A 22,998-nucleotide genomic window follows, 5' to 3' on the forward strand; every position below is an offset into this window, starting at 1 on the left:
GAGATAGAGCTGATAATCAGGAGTCTGTGAGCGTGGTCAAAGGTAAGTAGTTGAATGACCATGTAGTTGAATGACCAGTACTGGTTGTTCATGAGAAGTAAGTTTCCAGAGGTGCACAGAGAAAGGCCAAGAGGCAATGGTCACAGCTGCAACAAGGATTAAACATAAGGAAAAAAATAGTTCATAGTGAGGTTGGCCAAACAATTTAACAGGGGTTACAGAAAACTATATGCTATAAAAATGCTACAGTGAGAAAAATGTTGCTTTACAGAGGAAATGGAGGACAACGAACATCAGTTGCTGTGGCTGATCACTGGTTCCCAATCATTGATACACTTGCAATAAAGATAGGTCTGCTTTCTCTACTATCACTCTGGGCTCTTACTTGCCTGTCTTCAGTCCTGGGCCAGCCAGGTGTCTTAGCAAGTTCCTGATTAAGCACATGGAATATTAATTTAATCAACTTGCTGAATCAAGACCTCCTGATGAATTCCCATCTTTCCTCATTTGCACAAAGTTTCTTTGTCAACCACACAGCCGAATGAGAAGGAATGAGTTTGCTTTTCACAACCAAGGAAGCCTTGATGCCAACAACTAATAGACTAATTGAATGAGACTGGGAATTCCTAATCACACAAAGTTTCTTAAAGAAAAATGTTCGCTGATCTCAATTAGTATCATTCCCTGAAGGGGTCCATGGCCTACATTCTGCTGGAGTTGAACAGGTAACTAAACAGAGCAACCTTTTACAACTTTTCTACCTGAACGCCCAACATAATTTCATCCTTTTCTATAAATGTTGCTCTTACTGTATTACTGTGTGCAACTTGGTCTCGCATCATAATGGGAGATAGGATAGAAGCACGTAAAATCTTCAAGGCCTGAGAAATGCCCATTTGAAGCCAATGAATAAGTTTCGTGGCGTTTGGGTCAGGCCCCAAGAGGCAGTTCTGAAGCACTTGAACCCTCTGTGCCTGATGATTATCTTTCATTATTGTGTTGCCAAATAGTAAAATACACTGGGAGAAGACAGGATTGCTTGGAGCACTATAGTACTCATATGTCCACTTTATTGAAATCAATGGGTTATTTTCTCACTGACTTCTGTGGATCAGACCCTATAAAAAGTTCAGTATACTTTCAGAATGGCCTTTTATTTAATCAGATTCTCCTTGTCACTTAAAGCTAGTGATTTCACCTAAAAATGAACATGACTACTTAGATTTTGATTTTGCCAGAGTTGTAACATAAATTGAGAATCTAGAACAGAACTAGAGGAAACAACTTTCCTAGTGCTGCAAGAATCACATTTCTTAATAATGTAGAAAAATGGTTTTCTCTCTCTTTCAAACTGTGGAGCACTACCTGTTTTCCAGCAGAAGCTGATAGTCTGAGTTTTATGAATTTTAAGCTGGTAACTGTAGACTTGGTTTTCATATTTACTTTTATTAGACTGTAAACCGTGGAAGATCCATGAACTGTAGGTTCAAAGCTTTCAGTATAGAGAGTTCACCTGCTCCTGTGTTTTGAATGCTAAATGTCTCTCCTATATATAATTTGTACATATAAATAAGCAGGGAGCAGCTAGTGCTACAACATCCAGTGCTTTTAGGTCTTGCCCTCTTTTGGAGGCGCTTATTCACAGCTTTTATTTCATGTAACTCTACCATTAGTATTTCCCACCACATGCACATACTTTAAACACCATTTAACTTTCCAGGAGCAGAGTCCTGCTGTTTACTTTTGCAGAAGCAGATAGATGCTATTGGGTCGTTTTCATTTCACAACCAGGGTGCCAGTAAAACAAATGATTCAGACACAGCCCTCAACAAATGTTGGCGGGAAACCTGCAACCCCCAAATCCATTTGCGTGTACTTTGGTGTACAGGTTTCTAAATAACAAGCCCTGTTTCCAAATGCAGAGCACACTGCTTGCGGCTTTCCATTTCAGCATCTTTCTCATTCCCTACTCGTTTATTACCTGAACTGAAGGTGAGGCTGAGTGTGTGTGTGTCCCTGATTCTTCGCAAGGGGTGGGCGGGTGTGTGTGAAATGAGAGAGTGGGCAGAGGAGAAAACTTGAAATCTGAATTCAGATAACAGATTTGTTTCATGGTGAATCTAAGGAGCCTGGTTCTATTATGTGGTGATGTTCTCTAAAGCCCTGTGTGGATCACCATTTTGTAACAAGGTGGATCTGATTGTTTGTGTGAGCTGAAATCAAGGCTTTTAGATCTCTGAGAGGCATGTACTGTTTGTATTTCACATCACAGGGACCCTTACTTTAGTAGGCACTAGATGATTAAACATTTTTAAGCCATGCAGTCCCTCTGAGAGGAGAAAGACATAGCTGGCAAATGTGTAGTACTGGTTTTCAGTGTAATCCAGTTATCTAGCTAGGCACAAACTTCTGGACTTGTGTGCTGTTGCTTTTAATGAAATACATACACATAGGAGCCTTTATAGCACTAGTAACCAGAAATGCTGGGCTCATATCTGTCTTTTGATTTTCTGTATGGTTTTGGAGCCAAGGGGCCCAAATTGTAGCTCAGTACCCACCTGTGCTAAGCACAGGAAAAACACCAGATCACAGAGGCAATCTGTACCCTAAAAGGTTTACAATTTGATTGTGTCCTGCTTACTCACGAAGTAGTAGAGGTTGGAAAGGACCTCTGCAGATAATCTGTTCTAAAGCCCTGCTGAAAGCAGGTTGCTCAGGGCCGTGTCCAGACAAGTTTTGGGTATCTCCAAGGATGGAGACTCCACAAGCTCTCTGAGCAGCTTCTTCCAGTGTTCAGCCAACCTTACAGTAAAAAGTTCCCATTTCTTTAATCAGAATTTTCTGTATTTCAGTTTTTGCCAATTGCCTCTTGTCCTGTCACTGGGCACTGCTGAGAAGAATTTGGCTTAATGTTCTTTATTCCTCCCCCATCAGGAATTTATACATGTCAATAAGATCCTCCTGAGCCATGAATCTGTTAAAAATGTCAGGCCACATTATTTTCTAGATGTAGAACATTTTTTGGAGAGTGGAACTCTTCCGAGGTCCTCACGAAATTTTTCTTTGTATTCCATAGGGTACATGGTGCTATCAAGGTCTTTCACTCTTTTTTTTGTTGTTTTTTTTTGTTTTGTTTTGTTTAACATAGTACATGTTTCGATTTCAGCACAGTGTACTTTAAGATTTTTTTTTTTTTCCAGTTGGTACTGCCTTCTTCCTTGCAGTTTCACCATGGAGAGGTGGTGGAGGCCTGGTCTTGCCTCCTCGTTCTGGGCAGTCTAGCACTGGCTAATGAGTTTGTGTGGGAAGCATGTAATGATACACTGTTTTCCTCTTTTCCAGAGGAAATGAAAGAGAATGTATGCAGCAATGAACTGGAAACTTCAGTAGTATGTGGCTTACAGGTCGTTCACTTACTTTTTTATCTACCCTATCGCTTTCCTCTCACAGATACAGCTCTTGGTCAGTGAGTATTAAAGCCATGTGGACATTGAAGGAATAATGAGGTTCTAATGAAGTGAAAAAGGAAGAGTTTGTAACAAAGAAAAATGTCCTCCATCAACAATATACATAGTTAATTGACAAAAAACTTCTTACGCAATCAAACTTGTCTATGTTTATGTAAAATAATACTTTTTTTAGCCACTTTCAGTAGGCTCAAAATCTATTTTCCAGGCCCCCAGCTTCCTGGTAACATGACATCAGTACAACAGCCCAAGCTGGTGATTATATTAAAAGAAGAATATAATGGGACAAAAGAATAAGACTGTGGCTTGATCTTTTCCATTGATAAATTTAGAACTTGTAAAAGCTGAAGTAATAGTTGTAGTGATAAAAAGAAATATAATTTTATACTTACCTGCTGTTCTAAAAAACCAGTGTGTAATTATTGTGGGAGGAAGAAAAATACATCTCTCCCCCTCACTCTGCTACTTTTCCCCCTTCTCTTTAGTGTTGAAATCATCCGGTTTAATTAAATCACCAACCTATTTCTGCACAAAGGATGACATTTCATTAATGATGTGCATGAGACAGAATTAACCCAATTTTCAAATGGATTTCAATTTGGAAAGGGCAACATGTAAAAATGTCTTGTAAATGTGTGGGATGAGCTTGTTGAGCAGCTTTCTGAAGGAGATGGGATTATAAAATGATGAATAACTAGACAACAGTCCCTCCCCCCACCTCAGTTTCTAACAGTCTTTTTGTACTGTGTATTTATATGTATTTTGCTAGCAATCGTCACAAGTCTGTTTTTTTCATTTTATGTCTAATATATCCTTGATATATGATGTCAGGTACCTAAGTTTCCATCAACTGGGAGTACAAAAAGACTGTTAGAAACTGAGGTGGGGGGAAGGACTGTTGTCTAGTTATTCATCATTTTATAATCCCATCTCCTTCAGAAAGCTGCTCAACAAGCTCATCCCACAGTCTTCTTGTACTCCCAGTTTCTTTAAGTTTTAGCTAAATAGTAGGCTTCAGTGGCTTTGTCAAAGTTACCACCAGTTTAATTTGTTCTCTTTTTAGAAAAAAAAAACAACAACAAAACAAACAAACAAACAAACAAAACCAAAAAAAAGAAGAAAACCAGTCTCCCAAACATTGTTTTGAATCATCACTTTTGGAAGCACTTTTTCCAGACACTTATTGTCATGCTTAGTTGAGGTATCAGATGTCAGGTCCCTCTTGCATGTGAATCATTGCTTCTCAAATTATGATTTTATCAGAGTAGTTCCGATTAGGCTAGAGCCCAGTTCCCCCTGCTTGCTGTTGCTCTCAGGCTAGGACTCTGATCTTGCCATCACTGACGTGAATTGACCCGGCACAAAATGTTGTTCTCCACCCTGTAAAAGATGTTGAGATTTGAGAGGTGCTTGTCTATTTGCAGTCTCAGGAGTCTTAGATAAAACTGTATGAGAAACTAAACTAGTGTATAGGAATACACTGTGTAGAAGTTGAGAATGCTCTTTGGGCTTTATAACATAGTCTAATATCTTTACCTTTCCATATTTGGTTTAGTTTTGCTTTTTTTTCCTGGTCATGTTTCTTTCCTAGCAGTAAATTCAAGGGAACATAGTTTAGATGACAGCATTTACAAGTAACTGGGAAGGGCTGAAGGAGGCTGTTTTGATCTTAGGATGTCGGGCACTATGGTTGCGGTGTGGCTCACGTTTCAAGAAGCCTGTTTTACCGTAAGGAAATATGCGTGCATAGCCTGAGCTAGAGAGAGTGGTTAGAGTCCATCCACACCCGCTTCACTTACAAACCTATCAAACCCAACAGGCTGGGGTTTTCACAGCAAACCGATGGTTATATAGTAAGTTGCTGTATAGATTTGAATAGATTTGAAGAACTGTAAATTATTAACAAGCTTTTCTCTCATCTGCAAGGAGAGCAGCTCACCTGCCTCATCGTTCAGACTTACATTCCTGAAGTTTATCTGTATATATTAGAGATCCACACCGCATTGCCAAATCTTCTTACTCTGAATTTAGAAATACCTTTCTATTTTTGCCTTTATAATTCATAGGGAAATTGGATATTCTGAAGGTGTGGTTTTGTGGTTTTTGTTTTTATTTTTAACTTCTCAGAGTTGGGGAAAGAAAACTTCACTTTCCTTTCCAAACTGCCAAAATTTAACTTTTATCAAAACAGTTCTCAAAAATCTTTAACCCCTGAGAATGGGATGTTGTGAAAGAGACAGTGAAGACGCTTGAAACAGACGTCAAAAAAATCTGTTGATAATCTGGTAAAATAAATCTGCCCTCTAAAAGTGTGAAATTAATTTTTTGCAGCTCTTATGGATGGGGTAAGGGGGGGGTGAAGGCGCTAATCCTTGTACTAGGAGACAAATTTTTAGGGGTCAGACTGTGAAGCTCATAACAAGTGAGCAAATTAAAGTGTTCCCGTATTCTTTATTGAGGCAAAAATGATCATATAGTGATTTTTGCTAAACGCTGTGTTAAAAATATTTTTTTGTTGCTTCTGTTGAGAGCCAAGGCTCAAGTTGCAAGATTGGTAGTGTTTGTAATGAAGTAAGGGCCAGAGGTTCCCACTATTCCAGCCATCTGTGTTCATGTAACTGTGATTCCTGACCCAAAAGAGCAGACACTGTATAACAACAAGATTTGCCAGCATAAATATCCTGCCCTTCTGCTTAGACCATCAATCCTGACTACTTGCTCAGGAATGGGAGGAGGTAATCTTCTGTAGTAAGTGTGGAAATAGAGAGTGAAATGTATTTTGGAATTTAAGGTTGATATGAAAGGGGCCTTCTATGGCATTTACATAAGAAGTTTGTCTAAGATGAAGTGCATACTTTTTAAATGGAGTATGGAGAAATAAAAGCAGACTGAAGGAGTGCTGAACAAATTTAATTTATCCTTGTTACTGGAATAAGGTATTTGTCAGGAGAAATTCAGAATTTACCACCCTGTCTGTCCTTTGGCCTGGGGAAATGTATCTCTATAAGCAGGAACAGAGCTGGAAGTCAAGATCATAGTTCACCCCCAGAGTTCAGGGGCATGGTGGAAAGTTTCATGCTGAAGTTGACTTATTTGCAGATGACACCAAATTGAGTGGGGAAGTAGACACTCTGGACGGGAGAGCCACCCTGCAGGAAGATGTGGATAGGCTGGAAGAGTAGGCTAACAAGAACCTTATGAAGTTTAACAAAGACAAGTGTAAGGTCTTGCACCTGGGAAAACATAATCCAGGAGTGCAGCTCAGACTGGGATCCACCTGGCTAGAGAGCAGCTCTGTGGAGAGGGACCTGGGGGTCTTGGTGGACAGGAAGCTCAACAGGAATGAACATTGTGCTGCTGAGGCCAAGGCGGCCAATAGGATGCTGGGTTGCATCAGAAAGGGCATCACCAGCAGACATAAAGAAGTCATTATCCCACTCTACTCAGCGCTTGTCAGGCCACACCTGGAATACTGTGTACAGTTCTGGTCCCCGTTATACAGAAAAGATGTGGACAGGCTGGAGGGGGTCCAGAGAAGGGCCACCAAGATGATCAAGGGTCTGGGAAGCCTGCCATAGGAGGATAGGCTGAGAGCTAGGTTTGTTCAGCCTTGAGAAAAGGAGGCTTAGAGGTGATCTCATCACCATGTACCAGTACTTAAAGGGGAGCTACAAAGATGGAGACTCCCTTTTTACAAGGAATCACATGGTGAGGACAAGGGGTAATGGGTACAAGTTACTCCCAGGGAGATTCTAGCTGGACACGAGAGGTAAATTTTTCACAATGAGAACAGTCAATCATTGGAATTATCTCCTCAGGGAAGTGGTTAACTCCGCTACATTGAACATGTTTAAGACTCAGCTGGACATGGTGCTGGGCCATCTCGTCTAGATTGTGCTAGAAAGGTTGGACCAGATGATCCTTGAGGTCCCTTCCAACCTGGTATTCTATGATTCTATGATATGATATTTCTAAACATGAGAGATGATGTATTTCTTTCTTCCATAGGTATTCCTTTGATTTTATTTTTTCCCTTCTTGCTCTGGCTCTTGTTCACAGTTATAGGGTCCCATTGACTAGCAGAACATTGTGTTGGCTTCTGCATGGAAGGAAGGACTGTACTGTGTGTGCATTGTTCTTAATGCACCTTTTCTCTCTTTCAGAAAAAGGAATGAAGAAAATGAGCAACATCTATGAATCAGCAGCCAATACCCTGGGAATTTTTAACAGCCCATGCCTGACTAAAGTGGAGCTGCGAGTTGCATGCAAAGGCATATCGGATAGGGATGCCCTCTCAAAACCAGATCCTTGTGTCATCCTTAAAATGCAGTCGCATGGCCAGTGGTTTGAGGTGAGTCTTTAATAAAATAAAACTGTTTCTTCTGATGCTTTATGATGGCAAAAAGAAACTGAGGCAAAATTCAAATAGCAAGAACAATAAAGAGAAGCAGCAATTTGAAGGCTGTGGTATAATCTTGTAAGAGAGAAGGGAGATTTTTCTGTTAACACTAACACACTTTGAATCAGACTCTTAATGATACTTTGAACTTCTCTTTGGAGTCTAGATTTAAAATGAAGATGATTAAAGAATGAAGCATCATAAAACTTTTCCCTTTAGGCCCTCTTGTTTCATAAAAGCTATATAATAGCAGAGATAATGATAGTGACCATCATGCTTTCCAATCTAAAGAAGAAAAATGCTGTGGGAGAGAGGAGTATTTATTACTAGTTGGCAAGCAATTTGGTGACAGAGTAGTGTGATTTGCAAATTTTGAGCATTACAGTTGGATTCACAGTTGAAGTTAGTAACTTAAACTAATGCATTTGCCTTATCGATTTGCTTTGTATTGCAGATTGCATGTTTGATTAAAATCCCACTTTGGGTTATTTTACCTCATCTTAGAAACCATTTGATTGATAAATGGAAACAGGATGTCTTAGACACATGCACGTTAGAATAGAATATGATATTTTAAATTAAATCTCGGTAGTTATTTTACTTAAAAGTTACACTTGAGTGTTTGTGGTTAATCAAGCTAAGGGTGTGAGTCTTAATGGAAAGTATGCATGAGAAAATTAGGAATGTATTAAATCCAGTTCTTATTTTGAGTGAGTATTCATCTCTTTCTTTTCAACAGCTTCAGCATTCAGAATAAGATTGCGTTATCTATCAAAAGATAAAAATAATAATAGCTGTGAGCATATGCAGATAGCAAAATCCTAAATTGATGAGTTTTTTTAATTTAGCATTTTCAGCCAAGTCAGTCAGTCTTTGAGGGTTTTCTTCCAGTTACTCCAATTGTGTGGTTTTGACCTATGGACCTCTGAAATTTTTTCCAGTGCAGGGTCAGCACCAGCATAGCAAACTAAGGTTTTTTGGCAGTAGTCTTCCTCTTTTCTTAGTTCACCGCTGTGGATAGGTCCCTGGTAGAAAACCACACTGTAAGTAGAAATAAAATTCTCATGATACATGCTACAAAATCAGCATCTTCATGTAATTGAAATTTAAGGTGATATAATAGTTAGCCAAAAAAAGGGTAATTCTAGCTAGCCACGTAGAAAGGAGCATTTAGCTGCACTATATGTAATCACTCAAATAGTAGAAATTAACCAAGCAATGGATTAAAGGTCAAAACGCCCCTGTTTGGAAAGAACAGACTGAAATCTTTTGGGCCATTTCAGTTCTCTGAATAACTTTGAGTGCGTTTCACAGTTTGTCTGTGGCCAGTTATGAGCAGAGTAAGTAGCTCTGAATTATATATTCTTATGTTGTAATGGAGATTCCCTTTATTTGATGAGGTTTTTAATTTGGAAAGTGATTGTCTTAATAGAGTAATTCTTGCAGAACAGATATGCTCACTGATACGATTCTCATCTTACGTCAGTTGTTCCTACTGTCTAATGAAAGTCCAGGGTACTCATTTTAGTATGAACAAAAAGTTTTTATTAGTTCATGTTCCTATCAGTGCTGCAGAGCTAATACAGCTCTGACATGCTGAGCCTTTTCCTATTCTGGCCCACACATTCTCAGCAGAATTTTTAATTAAGTTCCAATTGCTGAGTTAAACTGAGCAGCATCACTCAGGTATCGCTGAAGACATAATTGGCTGGAAGAATCTTCTGCTGATGACAATCAATGATCCAGCAAGACCTGAGACAGCAGACAGACTAATAATTTTTAAAAAAATCTAGTTACCTGTGAAGTGAGTATATTCAACATGGAAATTACTAAATGACAACTGGAAGAGGAGTGGAACTTAAGACTTTTGCATCTATGGATTTAGTGACTTCACGAACTTGTCTTGAATTTCCAGATACCTTAAACCCCCTGGAGGTTGGATGTGTCCTAACAGACTGTAGCAAAATTATTACTGAAAAAGCAAAGGTATTACTGAACATGCGTACTGATCACATATTCTGGTTGCGTGGAGGATTTATGAACCGGGAGCAGCTGGGTTGAAAGTGTCTGAAATACAGGTTGTGGTCTGTATATGGTTGTGCTCTTGCAAGTAGGTGCTTTTAAAATGTATGGAAGGTATAGAGGACTGACTGCACAGCCTCTAGTGGGCCAGATGCAGCTGAAGCTGGTGGGCTTAAGTTGATGGGATTGCATTATGCATGCTATTAGAGATGCTAGGACGTGATGGATTCACTTTACAGATGCAGACAATCCCTGAAAGTGAGAAATCTGTGCATATTTGTCTCTGGAAGATTTTGATAAAACATGTCAGCCTGAGGAGAATTTTTTTTCTTTTCAGTTCTGCAGTACTGTGCGTGCGTATGTGTTTGTTTCTGTAAATTATGCCACCCGCACATATAAATATAAAATGAAAATATCCATGCTGTTGTAGAGCATGTAGGTGCTGTTTCCAGAGATTGGAAATGGCATATATGTATTTTTTTTAATTTTTTTTTTTTTTAAATGTGATTGGTTTTCTGTTTTGTTTGTTTTTTGGTTTTTGTTTTTTTTCAGTCACAGAATGGCTGAGGTTGGAAAGGACCTCTAGAGGTCATCTGGTCCAACCCCGCTGCTCAAGCAGGGACACCTAGAGCCAGTTGCCCAGAACTGTGTCAGACAGTTTTTGAATATATCTAAGGAAGAGGATGCCACAAACCTCCCTGGGCAGCCTGTGCCAGTGCTTGGTCACCCTCACAGTACAGAAGTGTTTCCTGATGTTCAGAGGGAACCTCCAATGTTCCAGCTGGTGCCCACTGCCTCTGGCCCACTGAAAATAAGCCTGGCTCTGTCTTCCTTGCACCCTCCCTTCAGGTATTTATATACATTGGTAAGATCCCCCCTGAGTACTCCAGGTGTGGCCTCACCTGTCCTGAGTAGAGAGGGAGGATCACCTCCCTTGCTCTTCTGGCAATACTTTGTCTAATGCAGCCAAGGATACCATGAGCCTTTGCCACAAGGGCACATTGCTGGCTCATGTTTCACTTGGTGTCCACTGGGACCCCCAAGTTCTTTTCTGCAAAGCTGCTTTCCAGCTGGTCATGACCCTCAGTGTGTACTGATGCATGGGGTTATTCTTCTGGAAGGGCAGGGCTCTGCACTTCCCTCTGTTGAACTTCATGAAGTTCCTGTTAGCTCGTTCCTCCAGCCTGTGAAGGTCCCTCTGGATGGCAGCACAACCATCTGGCATATCAGCCACTCTTCTCAGTTTGGTGTCATCTAGAAACTTGCTGAGGGTACACTCTGCCCCATCATCCAGATCATTAATGAAGATGTTAAACAGGACTAGGCCCAGTATTGATCCCTGTGGTATACTGCTAGTTACTGGCCTCTAACTAGACTTTGCGTTGCCGATGATCAGCCTCTGGGCCTGGCCAGTCAGCCAGTTTTTAATCCACCTCACTGTCTGCTCATCCATCCCATACATCAACAGCTCCTCTATGAGGATCTTATGGGAGACAGTGTCAAAGGCCTTACTGAAGTCCAGGTAGACAATATCCACTGCTCTCCCCTCATCTACCAGGCCATCATAGAAGTTTCTCAAGTTCACTCCTTTTCTCACTTCACTCCTTGGTGAAGCCATGTTGACTATTCCTGATTTTCTCATCCTTAATGTGCCTGGAAATGGTTGGATTAACCGCTCTGTCACTTTCCCAGGAATTGAGGTGAAGCTGACTGGCCTGTAGTTCCCTGGGTCATTTGACGATGGCCACGTTACTCCTCAGATGTGAAACTGTTAGGAACACAGGCAGGACATGAACGAGTACTCAAAGAAGTCTCAGTGCCGTCCTCAGTTCTGGCCTCGATACGCTTGCTGGTTTTCTCTTCGTGTCTGGGTAGATGTTTCCCTATAAACAAACCTGCATGCGCACATGCACAAATGTGCATGCATACCTCCCCCCAACATTTCTCTGTGTATATATGTTGATGCTCTCTGAAAAGCACTATCTCCACCAGTCTAGAATTAAAATGATATATTGTGTCTCCCAGGAAAATCAGCAGTTCACTCTTTCTCTCATATGAAGTTTGTATTTTTAGCCTGAGATGACAGGGTGTGATATAGCAGAATTTAAGATTATGCTATCCATATGGACTAAAAGACAATTTACTGATCTGGGGCTGAATTTTAGCTCTTCTGGCCTTAGTTTTAGGCAGGTACATTTGCAGGGGGGCCAAATGTTGTACTTCTTAAACTGTTTGTTTAAGATAATAATTTGATGGCTGCCTCGTTTTTTTTTATTTTAATGTGTTCAAGGAGTTTAATTACTGGACTAAGCTTCAGATGGTGAATGGCTGAATGGGGTAGTGGAATCAGGCAAAGGTACACGATAAATTCCTTTGCTCCAATGATTATTTTACCCACCTGCAGTGTGAATGTCCTTGTGTAATAAATATTAATTGCTTATAGCACTGCAGTCTTCAGCCGAGACATGCTAGCACTGGAATTCTCATTAACTTCTTATTCCTAAGAAAGTAGTGCCTGTTCACAGGTTGTTATCTACATATGGCAAGTCCACATGTTATTTTGAAAGTCGGGTAAGTTGCTGAGCTGTGTCTGGTCATACGAGACTTATATGAGATCAGGAGGTGTAATATAGCCTGATGGAGCCAGACTGAATGTGATGCCTGTAACTATGAAAAGAGGAGCTTAGGAAGACAGTAGCTGTGTTTGAAAACCAGGGAGGGCTTCCTGTAGCCGTACTCATAGCTTTCTGCAGCAGGACATACAATATCTGCTATCTTGTGGATTTGAACAGCCAGAGGTTTTGCTTTTTCTCCTAAGTTTTTATTAAACTTGAAGTAACTGCAGAGCAAATAAAGCAGCACCCAAAGACAACATGCAGCTGTTAAAATTCATGTTGATGGAATTGGGTAAATTTTTTTGGTTGGATAGGTTTGTTTACTGAGATAGGTTTTTTCATTAAAACGTTGACTGAGATCACAAATTTGGTGAAACTCAGTGAGTCTTGATAAAACTGTGTTGTGCAAACCCACAACTTTTCATTTCAGCATTTTTAAAATAAAAGGCATTCACTTGTCACTTAGCATGACATTTGATTTCAAGAATCAGCTTGGCATGATTAAAAAAACAAAACTGGGTTTTCTTTTTTTCTTTTGCTTTGAGCACTAACCCTGCACGTCCACACAGACCTTCATGCAAACAGACAGCAGAGACCAGTTAGCTTGGAAATACATTGAACTATTTAATGTGTAGAATACCGGTGGAGCCTACTAAACAGGCTACCTAGGAATCAAGCTACAGGAAGGACACAGTCTTGCTTTTCTTCTCTATTTGCTTTTTCCCTTAGTCTTGCACTCTCTTTTGCTTTATTTCTGAATTAATTCCAGCATCCTTCTCCTTCCTCCTCCTCTCTTGCCTCAGCTCCCAATTTCCATTCCAAGCACCTGCTGCCTCATTTTGCTCCTCTGCATGTTGGAGAGTGGGGGAGATTCCCTGCCCCTTCCTAGCATGGAGAAAGGATCTGAAGAGAAGACCTTGAGGCAGACTTCAGCTACTTGTTTCCATAGATACCCAAAAGTCTCTCTCATGTTATCCATCTGTGGCTGTTACAGCCCACCGCAGAAGCCAACCAGCCATGAAATAGGGGAGTCTGTGGGTTGACATGTTCCATGCCTCTCCCAAACTGTTCCAAAATAACTACAAAAGCACTGTGAAGAGAAAATATATCTATATGTACATATATAAATAAACCCAAATAAATACATCTTTTTCAGTTTATGTAGATGAACAGAGTACTAGAGGAAGCATTTGGATGGAACTGAAAGTTTAACAATCAGAAGCAAGAGCTACCACCACCAGCAGCCATACAGAATCAGAATCAAGGGCTGTCTAACACCATCTCTCATCTGCTAGTTGGTGACAGTGAAGAAGTGTGAGATCAGGAAAATATAAAAGTGTCTTTCCAGCTTGCTCTGACAGCCCTCAGCGATCTGCAACTCAAGGAGTTCTTAAAGAAGGGTTTGTGTCTTTGTAATGAAAAAATGTTGGTAGATTTAACTTCCATAACTTTGTTCAAATAATTTTAAATGTCTTTGTATTTAAAGAATAAACTTTCATGATATCCTGGGACATAGAGTTCTGCAGCTTAAGTAGCTGTTGAATAAAGTAATATTGCTTCTATTTTTTGAACTTGCCACTTGCGGATTCATTTTAAGTCCCTTGTTCCTGTATTGGAGGAGACACTGTGAAAATCCCTATTCATTTTCTCAATGTCATTTAGGATTTTAGTCTTATGATTTGTCTATGACTGTATAAGAAGGCAACTATTATGTCCTGTATTTTGAAGATTAAGCATATCTATCCCATCAAGGAACATGGATTAGTTTGGATGGTTATTTGAACCCCGTCTATTTCAGAACATTTTAGGGATGCAGTGCCAAAAGCTATTGCTGTATTCCCATAGAGATTTTCAAGCAGTGATTTGGGATTTATTCTGTGCTTTAAAGAGCTGCAAGCCTTTCACAATGGGCTGGTTTATTGGATGTTTTTTGGCTTTTGCGATTTATTTATTTTTTTTTTTTAATATTAGTCAATGCTAGAGCAGATTCTAGATATTCTTTTTCTGATTTCACTCTAAGATTTCAACTTGGTGAACAGACATCCTGTACAAAATTAATTGTAACTAATGAGGTAGGAGTAAGATGAACATACCATCTTATGAAGATTTTTCTCTGACAAAGAAAGGGAGTTACAAAGTTCCGATGAGATGTTTTGTATCAGATTATGCACAACTGGGTGGCAGGGAGGTGCTTTCACTGAATAGCTATTTTGAAATTAGGTCCTCTCGTAAAGAAACATCTGATTCATTTGCAGATTTGGGGTTTCTTCTCTTCTAGATGTAGAATGGAGCTGATAATTGGAAATGCTACCTGCATTTTCTCTGACCAAAGCTTAGGACAAAGTCTTTAAAGAATTACTAGATTTATTGTAAATACCTTTGGATTCATGCAAATCTTGGCTGTTGAAAGCCAATGGGGAAGAATTGAGTCTTTAATTGAAATGATCAAGACCTTCATCAGAAAAGAAAGGCAACGAGATTCTTTTTCATTAAGCCACCATGTGGCCAAGATCTTACCATTCCTGACTTGGACCTGGCAATCTAGTTGATTGGCCCCTACTGCCCATATCTTTCAGGTTTTTAGACCACTTAGTCTTGTGCACAGATCTGTGCCCTGCACATCTTGCAGGTGATGATCTGTTAGCGCACGTGTTGATTACTGACCTTTGGACCTAAAAAGAAATGGGAGCAGTCCTGCTGCATTCATTTCCCAAGGAGTATTCCTAGAAGATGATGCTTAAGTTAATCAACTGTATGAGATTCAACAAGGCTCAGTGCCGAGTCCTGCACTTGGGTCACAACAACCCCATGCAACGCTACAGGCTGGGGGAGGAGTGGCTGGAGAGCTGCCCAGAGGAAAAGGACCTGGGGGTGTTGGTTGACAGCCAGCTGAACATGAGCCAGCAGTGTGCCCAGGTGGCCAAGAAGGCCAATGGCATCCTGGCTTGTATCAGGAATAGTGTGGCCAGCAGGACCAGGGAGGTGATGGTGCCCCTGTACTCGGCACTGGTGAGGCTGCCCTTCGAGTACTGTGTTCAGTTTTGGGCCCCTCACTACAAGAAGGACATCGAGGTGCTGAAGCATGTCCAGAGGAGGGCAACGAAGTTGGTGAAGGGTCTAGAGCACAAGTCTTAGGAGGAGCGGCTGAGGGAGCTGGGGTTGTTTAGTTTGGAGAAGAGGAGGCTGAGGGGAGACCTTATTGCTCTCTACAGCTACCTGAAAGGAGGTTGTAGCGAGGTGGGGGTCGGTCTCTTCTCCCTAGTAACAAGCGATAGGACGAGAGGAAACGGCCTCAAGCTGTGCCAGGGGAAGTTTAGGTTGGATATTAGGAAAAACTTCTTCACCAAAAGGGTGGTCAAGCATTGGAACAGGCTGCCGAGGGAAGTGGCTGAGTCTCCATTCCTAGAGGTCTTTAAAGAACAGATAGATGTGGTGCTTGAAGACATGGTATAGATGGACCTTATGATAGGTTAACGGTTGGACTCGATGGTCTTAAGGGTCTTTTCCAACCTTGAGACGATTCTATGATTCTAAGAGTTTTTCAGGTGCCATTAGACCCTTCTTGTTCTAACTCGTCAAACAGAAAGCTGTGATTTTATTTACACCACAGCAATGTGCCTGTGTATATGCCTTTATAGCCTATTGTATCCTCATAATTCAGTATTGTACTTTCTCCTTTTTTGTTAAGTGTATGTTGATGATAATGAGTGCTTCCTAGCTCAAGACTACTTGGCAACCTCTGTTGCTGCCGAGATTTGCTTTTAGCTTCTGCTTTCTGCTGCTGGTAAATTTCCCTGAAGTCTTTCTGTATGGTGCGAATGACAAAGACAGCTCATCTTTCTCAAACAGCACTGGAAATCTGTGGGGTCAGGCTGCAGGCTAATTGAATACTTTATCTCAGTCCATTCTCAGCCTGAATTCATCTAATGCGATATTTTACTTTTCAAGCCTTCATATTTTGGAGGCATCCTCTGTTCCAAGGGTTTGCCTGTTGAAGAGCTCCTGTCATTAACTCTTTCAGGAAAAAGAAAAGTTCTCCACATGGACATGGTCATGTTCTACAACAGTTTAAGCAGAGGAGAGCCCTGATGCTGACAGCAAATCACCAGCTGTCTTCTGAGAAAAACAGAGTTGGTATCTTTCCTTGTAAATTCTCAGCCTTACACATGTATTTTAAAAGTACCTGCTCTTTGAAAGACCATTCCATTATAGTCAAGGCAGGAGAGAATCTACTGTGAAGTTTTCCTGCATATCCTACAGGACAGCTTTCGTAATATTCTGTTCAGCTCCTAGTGCACTGAGTACATTTTTACGAACATATGTGCATAAACCCAAAACCTGGAATTGCATTTTATATTACCCTCCTTTTTAAAAAGAAAGACAACCCTCCTCCTCTCCCAAGTCTTTTTCAACTTCTTATGGAAAGTCGTAAGTATGAAAACTAAAGGCTGTAAATCTTTTGTGTTGGCAAATATTTGATTAGAAGCTGGTACTGGGAATTTTTTCCTCCTGTGCCTAGTTCAGAAACATGAACATCATTAGGTTTTGATGAGATTTTTCTTTTTACACCCCAGGTAGTAATAAGTGACTATTTATTTTAAATCCATTTTATAGTAACTCTTTTTTGCCTTTATCTCATTCATCACTGCTGCTTTCTCTTGAGCCTCTTCCTTGTTTCAGTATTTAAACATGGCCACAGTGCTTTTATTCCTGTCTTTTTAAAACAACCAGTCTTTAAACTTGAACTCATTTGAATCAGACAGGTTGTCTCAACTGAAGTCAAATACTGTCACTGTGAGTCAATATATATGAACTATCATAATGTTCCACTAGCTCAAACAGTAATTTCTGCCTCTGTAATGCAGTTTGTGAAACGTAATGCATATGCAAGGGAGAGAAAGAGAAAACTTGCATTGTAGAAGTCTCTCTTCTTAGTGAGAGTGGTCATGTTTGGGCTGGCTGCTTCCTCTCTACCAGAGCTGAGGGATCCCCTGCCACAGCAGCAGCAGGAGGCTGGCTTCTGGCTGTATCTGTTCAACTAAATCTCTTCAGGTCCCCTGTCGTCATATCATGGCAGAGTGAAGAGGTTTTTCTCATAGTTTATATAAATGAACAGAAACAAGCTTACTCCTGGGAAGTCAGGAGGGAGCACTATATAGACAGGTGGTAAAAGCTACATGGTCTCTCCCTGATCCTGTGGCCTGGAGCATCCTCTACTGGGAAGATCTGCTGTTGGGGACCAATTTCCAGGAGCCGTCTGCCTCTGGGAGAGCCACGGAAATGAAAAAAGAATCAAAAGACTTGTGGAATCACATAGTCATTTTTCCATGTTAGGAAATAGTTACCTGCTTAAAAATCAGTTTAATACTGTAGTAGCTTAGATGAAAATCTGTACTTGTTTACATCCTGTTTCAATGTCCAGTGGATCAGGGATTGTGGAAATAATTGAAGAACTCTGTTCATTTCTTGTGAACAATTTCTGTATAACTATACTCCAGCGGCTATCTTCAATTAGTGTGTATCAGTATTTTTGCAAGCAGCACCATGCACATGCCTTCACATTTGTACCTGTGAAGGAGGGGACTGGGCTGGGTGCTCAGTTGTCAGATTTCTCTATGCCTTTGCAAACATTTGTGTATTGTTGCTGGTAGAAACACCTTGAATGGTTTTAAGCTGCCTGAAAATTTTGCCTTCATCTTAACTGTTGAGTGATTTGATTGCAGACATGAAATATCAAGAAACAACTGGGAGGAGTTCTCATTTATTCTTGTATTTATCACATTTGGCCAAAATACTATGGCTGACAAAATATATGACTTTTATTAATAAAAGGATTTTTTTGCCTCAGAAACAGGGCATTTGAATTACTTCCTCCCCTTCTCCCCAGTTGTGAATATTTCTCTTATTATTGCAGTTTCATCAGTATATCTAATGATCCTAAGACATGCTTGCAAATACTGCCTTTAGCCATGCTGTCTATTTGATGGTTCTCAATTTATGCTTCACTAACTTTTCACAACTTTTTCTCAGGATAACTTTCCGCGAAAGCTGTGACTCTTAAACAGTGCTCTCAGTCACATTAATAAAACAAGAGTTTTCTAACATTTACTTTTTAAACCAGGTCAATCCTTGTCGTTTTGTTGTATAAGTAGAGTAAAAAGGACAAAAGAAAAAAATGAGACCATTCAAAATGTTTTCAAAGTTATCTGAGGAAGATACCAGGAAAAGGAAGGCTTTACAGTGCTCCCACTGCTTTGTTAACACTGGATAACTGGCTTAGTAATCTGTCACAATTTATATGTTTATAGAATAGATATGAAGTTGTCTGTCACACCTGTAAGACTGAATATTGCTGTATGGTGTTTATTAGTAGTATTCTTCATATTATCCAGAGGGTCAGGAATAGATCTGAGGGTTTGCAAATACCTTCTTTTCTACGGCTAGCTGAGAGTGATTATTATCTTCTACTGCAGAAAGAAAGCAGGCTTTTTCTAAAATCTGTAGCAGTAATCCCTGATTGCACAAAAAAGGACACTTGAGCTTTTCTGTACACAAGTGTGTAAGGACAGCCTTTAAGCAGAGTTACGGCCTCATCATGTAGAGGTGCTTAAAGGGGACAGTTATCTTTGTTTTCATGTGTCCCTGTGGGGCAGAGACAAGGTAACGTGGACTGAGAATGTACAGGTGGCGGGAAGCCTTCAGCTGTGGCTCCCTTGCAGGTCAAGATAAAACAACTGACAGCCATGAAGGATGAGCTTAAGAAAGAGCTTGCTTTCTCTCCGTCTCTCCCTTTCACTCAGGAATGAAAACAGAGATGGTAAAATAAAAGCTGGGATGTGTTTTCTCTTGCAATACTTTACTAGGTTTTTGCAGATATAGATCCTCAGAAGAGCTTTTTCAGAGGCATTCAGCAAGTAAAGGAAACCAAAGAGCTGATAATACAAATATGAGAAATAATTAGAGAAATGCTACTGCTACTTAAAAACAACAACAAAAAAGTTTTGATTCCTGATATGAAGAGGTAGCACAGAATACCAGGAGCTCATGTGGCTGAACAGCCTTAGGGAGAACTTTGCAGAAATCCAGCCCCAATCTGGGAAGTGGGGGGATGCATTATCACTACGTTTAGCATTAAGCATATCTTGACTGTGTTGAGTATTCTTTGGCATCAACCAAAAGGAAAAATGCTATAGTTCTGCATGGGAGGAGTTACCATACTGCCACCAGCAGCCCAACATTCAAAAAAATACGTTTTTGATTCTTTTGCCCTCTTTCCGTGCAGTTTAATTATCTATCCATCAGATACGTAATATTTTAAATTTGGATGAAGAGTCTAAGGCTGCTTTTATCATGGGCAGGCACATTTCAGATTAGCTCAGTGATATGCCTGCCTTTCATGAGCTATTTATTACAGATACAAAAACTTCACACATCTCCAGGACAGATTTTAAGCCTGACTTGACTTTAGTAGTCCAACAGATTGTGATAAAGCTACAGTAAACAGGAATCTTTGGAGCTGGTTTCTAAGTAGATAATTCACTTCATTGATTCGGTACACCAATTCTTAACCTCTAGCATCAGAATGGGACTGAGAGATTGTCAGCAACTTGAACTCCTTCTGCTTTTACTGGAAGGGGTTTTAGGGCCTAACATGAATTGTTTCCTGAAGTGAAAGAGCAGTTATGAAACTCTGAGAAAACTGTTTTAGAAAAACAGTCTGAATTGCTGCGAATGTTCTTTGAAAAGTCTTCTATTCAAATATTGATTGACCAGGGATACCAAATTCATTAAGCTGGTTTGGTTTAAAACCAGTGCATAACAAGAGAACATGCTGTTGATATGAATTAGTGGAGTTTAAGTTTATGCAAAGGAAAGTAAAAGCAATTTCACTGGAACTATCGTTTTTCATCTTCCCTCATGTTTGGTAGTAACTTAAAAATATATCGCATTAGTGGTGTTGTAATCAGGCCAGAATATAGACTCCATGGAATCTAACTGAGAATTGAAGTGTCCAAACTACATTTCCATATAGATGTGCTGACCTTATCTGTTAACAGGTATTCGCAGTCTTTGCCTGAGTTTGTTTCATTTTTTAAAAAAATGGAATGGATTGACTTTTTTGTTCTTTCTCCCCTTGAAAACTTTACAATTTTGCATATAAAAAACATGAAATCCAAGCAGAGCCACATTGCATCAATTACCTGCATAACTCTGCATTGAGATTTCTTGTATAGTTTGTGGTATTCATCTTGTATGTGTTGCTGGTGGGTGCTCAGAGCATACACAAAGCATACTACTAAGCCAGAGTGTATTTCTAGATAAATTAATCCCTTCCATCCTGATTTCCATTTAAAAAAGCAGTGGCTGCTTCATGAAAAGTAGGTTTCTGTCTCTTTTGAATCTTACTTGTCAAAAAAGGGGCTTTTTGCCCATCAGCTCACAGCTTGCAGACCACCTCACTGCCTGAAATGGTGTTCTTGTGCTTTTGTTGCAGCTTTGCTTTAGGCATTTCACGCTTTCTCTTTGGAAGCTAAGATTACGTCCGAGTAAAACATCAGAATCATGATTTCTGCTTTTGTTTCTTTTACTACCCTTTGCATTCTCCAAAAGAAGATCCCAGACAGTAGCATGTGTAAGCTAGTAGGAGACTACTTCAGCGGAGTAAAGCAACAGGGCTGAAAAAATGCCCTGTTCCTGGCAGAGGGCTTGGAGTGGCTGCTACCACCACTGCACCGCTGCTGCTGACAGCAAAGCAAAATGCTTTTACCAATCCTGGCTCTACAAAGGTGCTTACTTGCTAAGAAAATTTCAGGGCACTATGGACAGTCTATACAAAGTCTGTACTATTTGGGTGTAGGTTGCTTAGGTGATCTGGCTTGACAAATTTATCTGCCTTTTGTTCAAAATGTCACACTTGAAGAGGGCAAAATAACAATATGTGATAAGCCAATTCTTGGTTTGAAGAATCTCCTCTAGAAGAGCATGTAAGTCATTGGAACTTGAATCATTGCTATCCCTATCAATAATTTCTTTGTTCAAAGGCCTACAGTGTATTGTTCAGCCAGTTTCTTTATAATTCAGGTTGAAATTCATCATGAAATATTAACTGCAACTACCTGAGGTAAATCTTATCATTTTGTGAGATGCTTAGTTTTTATTCCACACCATCAACCCAGGACATTGTGTTTTTGAAGCAGAAAACTATCCATTGTGGTAATCTGAATTTGTCATGATATACTTAATCAGGGGGAAAAATATGAGATTTGGGGCTTTTGTTTTTCAAATGTTTGGAAAAACTCATTGCCATACTGTTGCATCAGCCAGCTCATGCGTGCCGTTGGTGTAAAACCAGCTGCTTGTGTAGAACCAAGTGCACTACATCACTTCTATATGCTTCTTCAGGGAAACATTATGATGATCACTGTACCTTGTATTTAACTTTAAATGCTGTTTGAGGACTGATTAGTCTGCTGTAGCCTTGTTACTTGTGTAATCTTAAAAGCTTATGCTGTCACTGCCACGTGAGCTGGACTAGTTTCAATAGCCTTACTCCCCTGGCTGCCCGTTGGATTCCACCCAGCTGCAGAAACTGTTTTTACTGACAGTGACATTTGCTGTTTTAAAACCGTATTTGCACTTCTCTAGCTTATATTGGACGTGCCAGCTGCCATGCGTGTGTCTTTCCTATTCTGCACAGGAATATACAACACAAATTCCTATGTCTTTGTTTCTGTGTTTAAAGTTATTGCCTTTATGTTGTCAGTTATCATCCCATGTTTCAGTAGCCTGTTTACAGCCCAGTACATGCTTAATTTTGTTTAAGGCTCTATGCTTGCCTGCTTACTTCCTTGGTTGTTTAATATAAATCCCAAAGTGGTTCCTTGACCATCTTTGCATTAATCTTTCTCTAAATAAAGAAGCTATTCATGTATTTTGTAAGGAGTGGCCCTTCTTCCTTCCTTAGGATCGTGGAACTTACTTGATACTGTCCCATGTTTAGCCTAATAGCTCTGTGAAGAAGTCACATCCAAAATGCTACAGCCAAATTTTCCTTTTTTTGTGTATATATAACCTATATTTTTCACTGGGAATATGAGATTCTCTAATAATATTGGAAACTGTTGATCATAACTAATCCTGTGGTAGAGAGTGAGACTTAGACTTAACAAAAGTTAAAATTCTACATGCAGCTCCAATTCCTCACAAACGCGTTATTTTTTAATTCAATTTATATGTGATGCAAGTTTTTAACTTCTAGAGATTTTTGCCCAGATTTTGGTTGGTTGTGGATTTGCTGCTCAACATCAAATTGCAGTATTGGCACCAAAAATAAAGTGCTTGCAGGGCTTGCGTGCTTGGTTTTTTATTTTTTTCTATAGACCTTGCTTTTCAGGATTCATCTAATGTTGCCATGATTTAAAGTGGCCATGTCCTTGACCTTCAGGTGCCTGTGCTTTCTGTGGGAAAGAAGGTGGTTGCAAGTCGCAGTTGTAAT

The 22,998-nt window shown here is 40.0% G+C and overlaps 1 protein-coding gene across 1 annotated transcript in view; it reads left to right on the forward strand.

Moving 5' to 3' along the window:
- Positions 1 to 7,638: 7,638 nt before the first annotated feature.
- Positions 7,639 to 22,998, forward strand: part of CPNE4 (copine 4) — a gene marked incomplete at both ends in the record, with an annotated part of 194,027 nt that continues 178,667 nt past the window's right edge. The window contains one exon of the mRNA XM_082307141.1: positions 7,639 to 7,818. Coding sequence (XP_082163267.1) covers positions 7,639 to 7,818 — 180 coding nt within the window. The remainder of the gene's footprint in view (positions 7,819 to 22,998) is intronic.

The sequence above is a fragment of the Platalea leucorodia genome (assembly GCF_965183815.1).
Source record: "Platalea leucorodia genome assembly, chromosome: 1".
In the NCBI taxonomy this organism is placed as follows: Eukaryota; Metazoa; Chordata; class Aves; order Pelecaniformes; family Threskiornithidae; genus Platalea; species Platalea leucorodia.